This window comes from Natator depressus, chromosome 18, assembly GCF_965152275.1.
Source record: "Natator depressus isolate rNatDep1 chromosome 18, rNatDep2.hap1, whole genome shotgun sequence".
NCBI classification, from domain to species: Eukaryota; Metazoa; Chordata; order Testudines; family Cheloniidae; genus Natator; species Natator depressus.
Window position 1 is genome coordinate 1,890,069 of NC_134251.1, and position 14,575 is coordinate 1,904,643.

Below are 14,575 nucleotides of genomic sequence, written 5' to 3' on the forward strand. Positions count from 1 at the left end.
TCCTTTCTGCATACTGATCTACTGATCCAACTCTTTTTTTTCCACTGAAAACACCAACAAACAAACCAGCATCCATACAACTTGAGAACCAGAGAGGAAGCATGGAGCAAATGTTCAATTTATCATGCAAAGATGTTTAGTTGCCAGAGGTTTGTTAGTGTATAGATTAGGGCGAGGGGAGAAAAGATTTAATTTTAGACCAGAAACCGCAAAGAGACAACCACCAAGCTTGTCCAGTAGTTCTTGCAGCTGGTTGGAAAATGGTGGGAATTTGTGAATGTTTTTGTACACCCCCTGCTCATCACTTGTTTTGGGGTCAGAATTTCAAAACTTTTCACCCACTTCTGGTCATTTTTGGCCAGTTGTGTTGCCCTTCTTAATGGGACCTTTTGTCTGGCTTTGATTACGGTTTGAGCAGAGGGAAGGAGTTGTAGTCTGAAATCCTGCAGAGCTACCAGACTGCAACTCCACAGATCCTGGGATTGTGGCATAGGCAGGCAGTGGTCCCTGGGTTTCCCATTTCCCCCTCTGCCAACCGCTCGATTCTTCCGAAGCCATTCTGACACTGGCTCTGCACCTCCCACACATGTTCACCCCATACTGTCCTAGATGAGGAATTGAAGGGGAAGCTGGAGTTCTCAGAATCCACCAGTTTAAAGTGGAGCATCTGGTCCCACCACACCCCATCGTACTCCGCAGAGCCCCAGCCCTGTGGATGCTTGTGGAGGGACTGTTTATAGAGGAAAGGAGCACAGAGCAGAGTCACCGTGCCCTGCTTTCCAGGCCCTTTCTTCCTGCCTGTTCCTGGTGACTCTAGTTCCCCCTCTCCCCCTGGCCAAAGTATAAGGGTACAGCCAGCCCTTGGGCTGAAATGTGGCCTACCAGGCTTAGCCACACAAAGAACTACACAACATGTAGATGTAAGATTTAGGGCTAGTCTACACTGGCAGCGTACCATGGCTTGTATGGTCACAGCAGAGCCACCTCCACGAGGGACGCAGCTCCCAGCGCTGGGGCACTGTCTACACTGGTGCTTTACAGCGCTGATACTTACTGCGCTCAGGGTGTTTTTTTTTTTTTTTCACACCCCTGAGCAAGCAAGCTGCAGCGCTGGAAATTGCCAGTGTAGACAAGCCCTTAATAATTACTTGTGATTAACAATCCACTGGCATGTGGGGTTTATTACTCTGGTACAACTGAGACAAGGTGTAAAAAGATGAATTCAGCCAAAAGTCATTCCCCTTCATTTCAGTACTTCATGGAAAAAATAAAACTTGACCTCTTATTAATGGCAGTAGCTCCTGTCATCTGAAGTCCCAAGAACAGGAGACTTCATTGCACTTAATGTACAAACCTGTAGGAAGACATGGTCTGTCTCAAAGAGCTTAAAATATTAAACATAATCATTTAACATTCTGGCCAGCCTGGCCTGCTGGGGTCTCAGTGTAATTTTTAACATGTGTTTGTGTGTATTAAAATCCCCCCTCCCCGCCCCAAGTACACTGTAAGTGTTGGTTTGACAAGGAACAAAGCCTGGAGATTGAAAGTTAAGCCTGACACTGTTCTTGTACTTGGGGCCCAATCCATTTCCTGTTGAAATCCATGAGTCCTTCCATGGAATTTAATGGCTCTTGGATCAGAGCCTTTTCTGTCTCAGTTTGTGATAGGCTGACCAAGGAGCCAAATAATTATATTCTGCGATGGGTGCATGCGACTCTCCTTGAAGTCATTAGGAGCTGTGCACACGCATCCAAAGGCAGCATTTGGTCTGTAATTTTTAACATTAATGTGTGTGATTCTGTGATGTCCATAAAGTTCCTTCTTGATATTGCTGGAGGTTGGTTTGTTTGTTGTTGTTTTAACATAGGTTTGAGTTTTCTCTTTCCTCACTGGTCTCCCATGTCTGTGTTCTAGAAGGCTTTTCACACAACCGTTCCTGGGCATGATCCATCTTTACTTCTGAACTTTCACAATCTGATTTTAATGATCGTGTAACTACTAATGACCAAACAACCCCCCCAGCGACAGTTCCCTTCCAAGATAGCCGGTCCCTATGCTGTAACATGCTGCCCTGCACCTAATGAGGAAACAAGTAGGAAAACACAGGTTCTGAATTAGCATTTCTTCAGCTCCCCTAAAACACAGTATGTGCCAAGGGAGCATTTTTACTTAGAAATCCTCTCCTGAATGGGCCCTACAGTATCAGGATTGTGTGATATGGCCAGTTTTTAAATGTCTCTGACTATTTCCTTTTTTTCACATTCACTCCACTGGAGGTATACAACTAGAGAGGCTCTGTGTGCTGCTTATGAGAGAATCTACCTGGCTCACGTGATCGCTGCTTCTCTCCTACTATCCTTTCCCCCTGCTAGCCTAAAGCAGACTGCAGCCAGCTTGAACTAGCAATGGTGTGCTCCTGTGCAGTTGGTAAGGGTGAGTTCCGTCTGCTTTGAACGAGAGAGGGGATTGCATTGGGGAACAGGAATTGGATCCTATTTTAAATACTTCCCTCTAACAGCCAAGGAATACACTGGATGTAGCTGAGTCATGCAAAACCACTGTCTTTAAGGTTTGAATGGAGAGGGGTTTAAATTTCTTAAACTGTAATTTCTGTTTTGCTTGCTTGCAGAATGACTGAAATTGGATTTGGAGCATGAGATTAGCTTTCACAGCCTCTCCGTGCAGCAGTTTCTCCATTGGGTTAAGATGCCAGCGTTCGGTTGAAATTAATCATGGGTGAAATCCCCTCTCCCCCCCCCCCCCCCCCGCAGAAGGATTACACGAGAGCAATACAGCTGTGCTGTCCTGTGTACCTGGGATGTAATTTTGAAACTTGTCCTGAATCATTCTTGTGACCCTGAGCCCAGACTGTATTTTTCTCTGGTAGTGATGTCAATCAGGGCAAACACCACGTGAAGTCGATGGCATTATGCTGGTGTAAAAGCAGGATAAGTGAGATCAGAATCTGGCCTTGGGGTGTTTCCCCAGTCTCAATAGGTCTAATTATACCCATCTATTTGACAGTGTCACAGAATCCATCCTGTGCCACAGAAGTGCATTTCATTTTTTTAAAAAGTGCTTGTCCCTGTGTTTGCCAGATAACCTTTTAAGTGTGAACTGAGCCTACATCAATGCAGAATTGTCTTGCTGATTATGCAGCCGGCTGGGAACAACATCTGAGAGATGGTGACTAGCCCCATTCATGTCAGTGGCATGTTGGCTATTGATGGCTGATGATGAAAATTCAAATGCTCCTGTTTAACTCTTTCACTCTAGCAAGTTAATTCAGCTAATATGTTCAGCCCATGCCTTCCTAGTTGCCAAAACCTCAGCTTCTCCCTGACATCTTCTACACTGCAGTTGAGTTGCCAATACACAGTGCATTGCAAATATTGTGGGAGTGGAAAACAAATTCATTTAAATGTAGATATAAATAATGCAGGAGCTTCCGTAGTGATTGTGTGAAGCATTTTCATATGTAATTGAAAAAAAGCCTTTAAAAGAAATCACATTTTCCTGAAGCTCCTGCAGAATTTCTACGTTTCAGCACTGGGGTCCCATAGAAATCAGGGGACCTTGCTATAGAAGGTAGAGGAATAGATAGTCTCTTAATTATGTCCCATTCACATCAGCATGAACAACGGAGTTAGCAGAGATAGTGTTTAAATCCTATGCGACTGATTCTGATTGCACTTTGTGGTGGAAAAACTAGTGTAATGCCATTAACCTCATTGATGTGACTGCTGATTAACACTAGTTTATGTGAGTGAGAAGTTGTGTGTTCTACCCCCATTTGCATAGGTGTAAATGGCTGCACAAGACGTGAGGCAGGTCCTTGGGGATGATAGTGCAGGCAGGGAATGCAGATCAGGCTGTTGTCTCTTTGCCACTCAGCTCCCTGTATTATTAGAGAACAGAGGTGTGACATGTCTTGTTTAATTGTAGCTGGAAATTGATAACTTGCTTTGTAAGCAGCACATTTCATGCTTTCGTGAACAGGTGAGAGAGGGGGAAGCACGTTCATATTTTAAAGGTAACTTTGCTGAAAGGCTTTTGCTTGGTAGACTGAGATAATTGAAGTCATACAAAATTAGTTATAGTGAGACTAAGGGGAATTTTACTGCAAATCTGTCCTTTAAAAGGACACTGAGGTTTAAGTTCCATTTTTCTTGCTGATTAATCACCCTTTGGGAACTTGATACTGAAATTCCCTTATCAGAATTATGTTCTTTAAAACTTGCATGCATGACTGCTGGGTGACTTGCATGGGTTTTTTCTTATCTGAGAAAATAGCGTTTAAGTATGGAGCTGTTAATGAATTATGTAGGTTTTTGCAAATACAAGTTAGCTGTTTGGGTCTACCAACCTTGATGATGTCCCTTTTAATGGGATTAACTGAAGGAAAATGTATTGATCATAGCATCTAAGCATGCTGGCTTGTCTGAGGGTTTGTCTACACTACCACGCAGGGTCAATCTAAGATATAGAACTTCAGCTACGTGAATAGCGTAGCTGATGTCGACGTACTTGGATCTACTTGCGGTAAGTCGACAGCTGACGCTCTCCCATCGACTCAGCATGTGCGTCTTATTCTGGTGGAGTACCGGAGTCGACAAAAGAGCGTTCAGCAGTCGATTTATCGTGTCTATACCTGATCCAGCAGGTAGTGTAGACAAGCCCCGAGTTTAGCTCTCCAAATTGGGGAGAGTGGGAGGAGTTACTTTAATTTATTCTGACCACAGTTTCTAGGGGTTCTTGGACTCAGCCTTTGCATCAACCCATGCCAGCTGTTAAAAAGCTCTGAGGCTACCATAACAAAGCTCATGTTTTGAAACCTAGATGACTTTTTTCAAGTACAAGGTGATGATCCAGAATATGGTAGGTTGCTGATGGGCAGGAAGGCCCTTCTGGGTTGGAAGCACAAACAGTTGCTTCACTGGAAACAAAAAGCAGTTTACCACTTAATCTTCATAGGAGTCTAGTGCAGCAACATTATTCCAAGAAGCAAAATCTCCTATCCTGCCATTTCCCCTATTCCTTTGCAAGTCACTCCGATTCCCTCTTACCTAGTGGAGAATTGTCACTGTTGGTATAAAACTGAGTGAAGGGGACCAAAAAGGAGTGTGTGTCACCTTAACGGGCATACTTTGGATCTGAACCTGTAAGAGAGGTAGGTCACCAATATTCATAGAACTATAAAACTACCTCCTGCAGGGCCAGGATCTCAGCTGGTGCAAATTGGCACAAAGTCATTGGCACTACACCCGTTTACATCACCTGAGAATCAGGCCCACAAAGGCTTCCTGGCAGGTGAAACTGCATGCTCTTAGAATTGACTTTGAATTTGTTTCTCCTGCTCAATGGCACCACTTTGAGCATGCCCAGCAGGGACACTGGAAAACCTTCTAGAGCCTTCACTGCTCTCCTCTTCCTTTGCAGGGTTTCCCCTAAGCTCTAAGGAGGGGTTGATGTCATTTTCTGCACCAACTCCTCCCATTCATCCCTGTTCCTTAAAGCCTTTGCTCCCCTCTTAACCAGCTCTAAAACTAACTCCACAGGGAGCCAACTATGCTCTATTGTAAATTTGAGGCTGCATATTCAGACATCTGGGAACTTGTCCACACCTTTACCTAAAATCTTGGGGGAAACCCTGCATTATCTCTTGTCACTTCCTTTTCAATATGCCAATGTGTAAATTTATGAGAAATAACTATATTCATTTCAGCCAGAAGAGTGCCTCCTGCTAGACTTACATTGGATTTGAATACGATCTAAACCTATCCTAGAACTATTTTATTGTTTTAAACCTCTTTCTGACTCTTCCACTGTGGATCATCCGAGCTTGGCTATCTTGTTTTCAGTTTATACGAAGAGGCATGTTTGCTCTCTGTCTAGCTGTTCCTGCAGGAAGCTACAAAAAGCTACAATTTTTAAAGCCACGTTAAACCATGTCACAATTAAAATAAGCCAGCCATGCAAGAAGCCCACTTGCATAGTACTGTGTGTATTGTGCACAAAGAACCCCCGTTCCCTTTTTCAGACACTTTCTTGGCACCACTGAGTGTTAGCTGGATGGAGAGAGACAGAATTTTTCTTCAGATTCACTAGGGTTTCAATATCATTTTGCTGAGCTAGCATTTTGTTTTTTAAATTCAAGATTGGAAACTCAGAGAAAAGAATATTTGAAGTGGGAATTTCCACAAGAAGATTTTCTCTGTAGAAGGGTATAGGTTAGGCAATGTGTTGCTTGCAACCTGGATGACTTAGTGAGGATTTGCCTTCTTGGTCTGTCTTGGGACAATTCATGTATAATGAGCTCATTGGCTTGGACAGCTCACGTTGGAAATGCTCCAAGAACCAGAGGCATTATCCTGTCTCTAGCAATGGTGTTCTGTATTCGGAAATACAGGCGCCCAAAGTTCCTGCTAAGCTGCACGGCCGCGCAGCAAGCTATAAAGGGCCGCACAGGTGGGGGGAGGGGAGCAAGTTGGGGAATGCAGGGCTGCCATGGGCCTCTGCCCCTGCCCCAGAGCTGCTGCTGGTGGGGAGAGGGCTGGGGGGAGTCCTCTGGCCCCAGGCCCAGGACAGCCTGCATCCCAAACTCCGCATCCCCAGCTGGAGCTCTCACCCCCGCACCACAACCCTCTGCCCCATCCCTGAGCCCCCTTCTGCACCCCAAACTCCTCATCCCTGACTCTTCCCCAGAGCCTGCACCCCCAGCCCTGAGCCCCCTTCCACACTCCTAACCCCTCAGCCCCAATCCCACCAAACATCACCTCCATATTGGTGCACATAACAAAATTCATTCTGCCCATGGATGGGAAAAATTAGAGGGAAGTTGCAGGAGCCCAGCCTGCCTTTGGCCTCTACTGAGAACTTCTACTGACTTCCACAGGAGAGGCCCATGTGCATCCAAAGGCAGAATGTGGCCCATATGGCATGAGGACCTGATCTGGCCCCATTGGAAAGACTCATTGACTTCAGTGGGAGCTGGATTGTGCCTTTAATGTGGGGAGGCTAGACTGCCTCACACCACGCCGGACACACTGAGCCTGCTCCTCCTGTCACACTGGGGAAACATTGCTGAAGCCAGTGGAGTCTCATTGATGCGATAGGAGAATCAGGCCCTGTGGACATGGGAGTGGGATGTTGATAGTTAACACTCATTGGTTGAATGTTTTAACCTCCTTCCCCCAAGTAATCACAGTTGATGCAAGTGTACACAGGTTATTGTGAAAGACACTGCTCAAAAGTGGAACAAACTTGCCTTACTGGAGGCCAGTGGATAATCCCTTTTTTACAACAGAAAGGTAAAGAAATGCCAATTTCATACTTGGATTTGTTTTTTTTTTGGTTTGTTTTTAAAACCCTTTGAGCACCCTCTCTCCATGTTCTGTTACTGCTGATGCCAGCAGCCGGCCATTGTGATGCCAAAAGCATCGTTGGATATCAAGATTCTAATCCTTTTGTTGCTGCTTTTCTCTGTTTTCACTGATGGTTAAAATCCAAGATTTCTGCTGGGGAGGATTCCTGTCTGCAACAACTCTGAGGTGGTTAGTAACCCCGCAGTTCATATTGGGCCGGGAGGTTTCATTAATTCGACAGGGCTCTTCAGAAGAACTAAGTTTTAACTCTCGGGGGATGGGCTGATATTTAACTTGAAAGAGAATAATAGGAGAATACACTTCTGTGGGCCACATCCGTCAGCCCTTATTCTGACCACTGAAGGTAATGGACTGGATTCAGATCTTATTTAGCCTGATGTACATCGAAAATGACAAGTAATCCTGGCAGAGTTACTCTGGATCTAAACCAGCAAAACTCAGAGAATCCAATCAAAGGGGAGTTTGGAGTAAGGATTTAGCCTACTTAAACTAAATGTCTGACCTATTTTGTGACATGGCTGAAAGGAGTTAACATAAGTCTATGGGCCTGATTCTCCTCTCACTTTCCTCCGTTTTACAGCACTGTAACTCGACTTCAGTGGAGTTACTCTTGGTTTTTGCTCTTACTTACACCAGAATGACTAATGAGTGACACTACTGCAAGTCAGTGGAAGTTAGTCTTGTATGCATCTGGTGAGATGAATCAGGTCCTATAACTTGAGGGCCCAGTCCAGTTCCATTAAAGTCAATGGCAAAACTTGTGTTGACCTCTATGGGAGCAGGGAAATGGGAGGGGAGGAAGAGGACAAATAATTTTAAAAGTTACACTGTGGAGTCCATTCTCTGTCACGCTGTCGAACTCCGTTGGCATAAATGGGCATAATGTATGTGCTCAAGGTCGTCTCATACGTCTAGTGAATTATCAGTTTTGATGGCTGCTTTGTTGGATAACAACTACCAAGAATATCTATCTAAGCATCTTGAAATTCACCAGGTAGCCCTCAAGGCTACTCACTTGTGATCTGACTGAAGACCATCAAGCTGGCTGCTATTTTTTCCTGACACTTCTTTCCAGATGTTATGGGCTGAAGAAGGGTCAGTGATGACAGTTCTGAGGCTACTTTAATAAGGCTGGATTTTCATTGATGTCACAGTACGGGCTTATAATAGGTTTAGAGTTCTTTATTTAATGGCCTGACTTAATTACTCCCCCTGCAACTATGGAGTGACGCAAAGAATTAACCTATGTAAACAACCCTGCTCAGCCCTCCTTTTTAAGACACCTCTTCTGAATGCCCTAATTTTGGTTCAGGATATTGTGTTTTCTCAAACTTATCTTGTAAGAATGAGGTTATAAAGAGTGAAAGTCATCCTAGTACAGAGGGCCTAAACAAGGCCCCTTGTTACGGGTCTAGTGGTGTACTGGAGTTTATACAGGCCCCCTTGAGATTGAGGTGACATTGATCCCAAGAGTTAGCCAGGATTAGTGTGCAAAGGCTGGATCCTTCAGGGCTTTCTTCTGCAAAGCTTCATTAAAGTCAATTGGAGCCTTGCCTGAGTAGGGAATGCAATATCAGGCCCTAAATGAGTGTAAGTGAATGAAGACATCTGACATGGTGGATTTTATTTATACCCACTTTGCATGGGTGTGAAGGACTGCACAGGGCATGAGTCTCATCTCATCTATGCTGATGTAATTCCATTGACATTAGTGGAGTTACTCTGGATTTGCACCAGTGTGAGTGAGGGGAAAATCAGGCCTCTATGCCTTTGATAGGTTTCTATTAACACTCAGTCAAGACCCTGTTGTATGCTCCTTATAAAAATAACTGTTTCATAATAAATAAAACTTGAGCCAGTATCAGTGGTAGAATAAAAAAAAAAACAGCAAGCAGCTGCCTGGCAGATTCAGTTCAGAGGTTCTGTTTCTTCTGAAGAAGCTCATAATGTGGGAGAACAGCTGTTGTACCTCAAATCATAATAATGAAAAAAAAATCCCAGCAGAGATCTTGGATGTTTTTAAATTTTGGACTTGTAACGGTATTGGCATCTAAGCAAAAGACACTTGCAAGGCTCATTCTGGGAATTTTCTAGCATGAGCTAGATCCACCTGTGTGTCTGAAGACAAAACACTTTCATGGCATTTGCAATAATTTTTGGCCTACCTCTCAACTGTGACAGAAAATCATAGAGATGGGGAAAGGTCCATTTGGTATGGGGTGAGAACAGGTGTCCTATCAGGGGTTGTTCCTTAAATAGATTTAAATATTTTGTTTAATTCAGCTGGAAAAGCTGAAGGAGTAAAACTGAATATCCGTGGTTAAATTTTTAAATTTAATACACTGTGAGGGTCTCTTGTTAATGTTGCATTTGACTGCATGTTAGTTGCTGAATTCCAACAAAAGCAACAAATAAAATCAGGTGGGTGGTGATTGAGTAGGGGCAGGGGTGTGTGTGACTGCTCAGTGTTCAATACACTAGGCATTCAAAGGCAGAGGGAATAGTACCTGATGATGAAATAATTTATAGGCAAAGAAGTCTTTTTTTTTTTTTTTTTTTTTTTGTCTTTAAACATCACAGATGTGTTCCATTTGAGAGGTATAGTATGAATTGTGATGTCCACTTATTGCACCAAACTAAGGAGCTGTTAACTGGTGTTTTGGGATATGAATGAAGAGAGCTCTTCACTTAAAATACTATTTTAGCACATAAAACATGCACTATATTATGCCCATCTTGCCGTTGTGCCTCCAGAGTATGTTGCTAAATAGGATCTGGCTGGGTCTGTACCTGAATAGGAATCCTCCAAGGATCATCTGAGGTTCTTCTGCAAAATTACATAGGGAAGACACAAATCTCATCTTGGGTAGACCCCAAATCCAGGTAGGGAAAGGTCAAGATATTTTGCAATTCTCCCTACAACATGACTGCATTGTCCTTGCAATAGAGAGGGAGAACAAGTTCCCTTCTAATTGAGAGAGGAAACGAAGTCCCAGTGCTAAAGGTTCCTGCTGGAATATATAGAATGCAGGTGAATTAACATAAAACAAAGCAAACGGGCACAAAGTGGAATGTGTGTAACCCAGGAAAACACTCTGCAGGCTGGAATGAGTGGGTCTCGGAATAGAAGGCTCAGTCTTTCACTCTGGGTGATACCCACCCCGTATGGAAGGTCGCTTGCAAGGCACTCTGGTGTTCTTAAGTCCTACATAAACCCTATTTTCAAGAGTTAAATGGTACATAGGCCCTTGCAAGTGGGTCTTCTGCCCCAGGCTTAGTTTCAGTTGCTGAAAACCCAGAACCCCAGTTTTCAATGGAATGCCCAATACAAGATCTGGTGCCAAGTCGCTTGTAACATACAAAACTACCTTCAAGCCTAGTACAAACCCATTAAAGTCAATGGTGTTACAAAGGGATGAATTTTGCTCCAGAGAAGAAAATGAGCAATTGAATAAAATGATTGAAACTGGCTTCTTACCGTTGGCTGCTGTTTTCAGTTCCCATAGTTGCACAAAGGTGGACAAGTTAGGGCGGGGGCATTTTTTTCTTTTGTTCCTGCCCCTTCCCTCCCGTTTTGTGGGGGTTTTTTTGTGCGTATAGGCGGCCTTCTATTTCTTTGATAAACAGTGATATTGGAGTCTTTACATTACTGAGATGAAAAGTTAAAGTGCAATTATAATCTATTTAAAAATGTTATTTTTTTATTGCTGTTCCCAATCTCCAACCAGCAGCACAATTAAAAAAGCACTCGAGATAGACTCTTCCCTTGGTTGTATCTACTGAATTGTGTGGGAGTAATCTTGTAAACAGCCTTATCCCTGCAAATATAATGAGCCAGTATCACCAGTACATTTTGCATCACCACAGCACAGTCTTCGACAACCATTTAAACCAAGTTTGCAGCATAAAGGAGCTAGGTGCTGCAAACTTGGTTTAAATGGTTGTTGAAGACTGGTTTATTGCTGCTTTTAATCATTGTAACAGTACAGAGCAGCCAAAGTGAGGTGGCAAATTTGGTCCCAAATCTACAAATAGACATGCATTTAATTCATATGGAATCACCTTGATTTCTTGTATGTTACTTCCCTCTCTTTCCATGGTGTCTGTAACCTATGACATTTCTCTTAGCTTGTGGTAAAAGAACACAGCCTACAAAAATGGAACAGATGCTAAATGAACCAACAGCCCAGCTGTTCAGCTCTTGATGGTTACAAAAGAATCTGTCCTTTAGATTTCATTTCTTACAGAATATTTTTCAGGAAGTTCATTTGACAAGTTAGATGTAATTGACTGCTCCCCACAAGCCCTAAGTACAGAAAACATTTTTACCTTGGGAGATCTGTTAGTAGGTATCTCATTTCAGTGATTCGTGAGCATTACTTTGACAATCAGTTTGGTTTTAGGCAATCAAACATTTCAAATGCACACACTGATGTAAATGGTGCCTCTTCTAACCACCTTTTTGCTGTGTTTTATGTTAATCTAAATGGGGTTGTTTCTAATGTGGGGTAAATAGACTTGGTAGTCCTCCAGGTGCATGTTTTATCTGCTCAAGTGTTAGGTTTAAGTGGACGAGTTCCCTTGTTCCTCTGACTTTGCCTAGAATGGACACAGCTTTACAGTTTTGATGGGATGTTTAACAGTTATTTTTAAAAACTAACTTGTGCTTTTGTACAAAGATCAAGCAAGTGAGCAGGCCGCTGAGGTTTAAAAAGAATAAGCCTGACTGCGGATGGTACCTCCAAATGGGGGCCCAATGGCTGCCTCGTGGGAAGCTTGTTTTCACGAGAGCAAGTGCTAGTGAAACTTTGATAAAGATGTGTCTTACACGATACTGGCTTTTACTGTATTGTCCCAGTATGAGCCTTGGGAGGGCTTGAAGGGAGGGCGGTAAAGCCGTATACACCAATCTGACTCGTTTCACGTTGATGGCTTTTGCTCTGACATGCTGTTTTCTTTCAGATGAAGAATCTCATGAACTTGCCTGGCTTTGGAAACACGTCAAGGGCAGGGTGCAAAACACACTAGTAGGACATGACCCTTAACCTTTTTCTCTAAAGAGTAGCCCTATAGGTATATAAGATAAATAGAGCTTAAAACATGGGGTTGGTTTTATTGTAAGTTTTGGTTTTTGGTTTTTTTCCTAAGTAAAAAATGTTTCTTTTAGTGGTTGGGTGTGGGGGAGTAAAATAGAAACAGCTTTAAGAATTTTATGATACGCTTTTTAAAAAAAATGCATATTCAATTGTATAATTGTGGCACATGGTTATAGAATGGGGTGAATGAAAGCGACTGGGGCAGCTGGGCTGAACATCTGAAGAGTGAATTGCTCATTTGTGGTGTTATCTTTGGCTGCGGTGGTTTAGAACTCAACTGATGTGGTCCCCCCCCACCCCAATGTCTTGCAAAACTAACGTGCATAAACTCCCATCACTTTCGGCCAGCACAAGCCCTATGCTCCATTTAAACCCAATTTTGATGACTTCAGTGGTGCGTAGGCTTTGTGCTAGCCCCCTGCACAGGAATGTCCCCCTCCTATGAATAAAAGAAGTCTACAGAGGTAGCAATTCTTCTAGGCTACTACCTGAGATGACATCTTAATGTTGCAGTCTTTCCTCCCCTCTGTAACATGCTATTCAGGGGAGGGGGCTAAAAGGACAGAGGAAAGCAAAAGGCATCTATCCCTATGAATATATACAGGTGTGCATATATAAGAATGCAAAGGCTGCAACTGGCCAGATCATCGCAAGTGAGTGAAGCTGAGCTGAGTGAGGACATGCAGTGACTAGAAATTAGGCAGGTGTGAAACTATAAGGCTTGAAAGTGCATGAAAATACTCTGGGCAGCATGTATGGTTTTTAAAAAACACCTCTGGGAGCTAATCTCATGTTAATCGTCTCATGATGTGGGGCAGAAGGGCTACAGCCAGGCTGGCACTTTAGCATTGACAGCTGCCAAAGGAAGCACCAAGATGAGTGCTGACCCCTTTAATGGCAGAGGAACTGCTGGCTGTCTCGGGTCTCCCCACGAAGAAGAGGAGTCAGGTACTAATTTACACACCAATAGCCGGAAAACTCCCCTCTTTGTAAGGCTGTCCCAAAACAAACTTTTTTGAAGGAAGGATCTAAATATAGAGCACTGGAGTTGCGGGGCACTAGTCCTTGTCCCTGTTCCACCACTTTTGCATCAATTCTTTAAAATCCAGACTGGGCTGCGATTGGTATTTAGTGTTTTATTGGCTCTACTTTTATTTAAGGAAAAAAACCTATAAGGCCAAGAAGCTCCTGTCCCCTTGTAACAGCCGTTCTGTGTCCCAGGACACATTGCAATAGGATCCCTATAAGAAACCTAGCTCCATGTTCACACAATAAAATCAGCCTTCTCTAAGACTCCCTCAGCTTGACCCTAGACGCGATTCACAGATACTTGGGGAATTTAACTATAGACTCAACGCTGATCCATTGGGCCTCTCCTGTTCTTCGAGGATCTGTGCTTAAATAATTTCCTTTTGAAAGGCAGCCGCAAAGGTCTTCTCGTCCTGACTCTTTCTCCCCCTGCTGGGTTCCAGGTATATTTCACCACTTTAAGAAGCTGTTCCTGAGTGAGCAAGCAGGCCGAGCCCAGGCTCTGGAGTTTGTCCGCAAGAATGTCGCCAATGCCCTCTCTGTGGCTAACCTGATCATGGGTCTGTCTTCCATCCTCTGCAGTCTAAATGGGTATGTCTGGGTCTGGGGCTTCACATAGTGTCGTGATTTCATGGGAAGGACTGGATAATTGGCAGGGGTGGAGGGAGGGACAGGGAATCCGCATTATAATCAATGGCAAAACTTCTGTTTGCTCCACTGGGGGAAGGGTCTGGGCCAGTAAGGCCATCTTTACATTTGAAACGACTACAGGGGTGTGAATGGCAGAGTGCACCAAAGATCTGCACACTAACTGCCCTGTGGACACTCCTGCTGCAAACCAAAAAGGACCGAGTGCACGTGAATTCACTCTTTCCACCAGGACTGTGTTAATGTGAACTAGGAACCTTTTAGTTCACACCCACAGCGTGCGAGGGGGCAGCTAAAGCGCCGCTCTGGTGCACTCTGCAGTTCGTACCCCCGTAGCCGCATTGCGGTGCTGTGTAGACAAACCATTTGCTAACACGTGTGCATTTCAAAACGTGACATTTTGTCCTTGTGTGGGCG

General features: G+C 43.8%; 1 protein-coding gene across 5 annotated transcripts in view; it reads left to right on the forward strand.

Moving 5' to 3' along the window:
* Window positions 1-14,575, forward strand: part of TMEM269 (transmembrane protein 269) — a 45,131-nt gene that overhangs the window by 10,038 nt on the left and 20,518 nt on the right. For 2 of the 5 annotated variants that reach the window (XM_074933887.1, XM_074933890.1), the window contains exons 3-4: window positions 12,348-12,458; window positions 13,954-14,101. In XM_074933887.1, the coding sequence (XP_074789988.1) occupies window positions 14,067-14,101 (35 nt within the window). In that variant the 5' untranslated portion in view covers window positions 12,348-12,458; window positions 13,954-14,066. Of the gene's footprint in view, window positions 1-2,276; window positions 2,434-7,198; window positions 12,459-13,953; window positions 14,102-14,575 lie in introns of all 5 variants that reach the window. The other 3 variants (XM_074933891.1, XM_074933888.1, XM_074933889.1) reach the window with 3 other exon arrangements.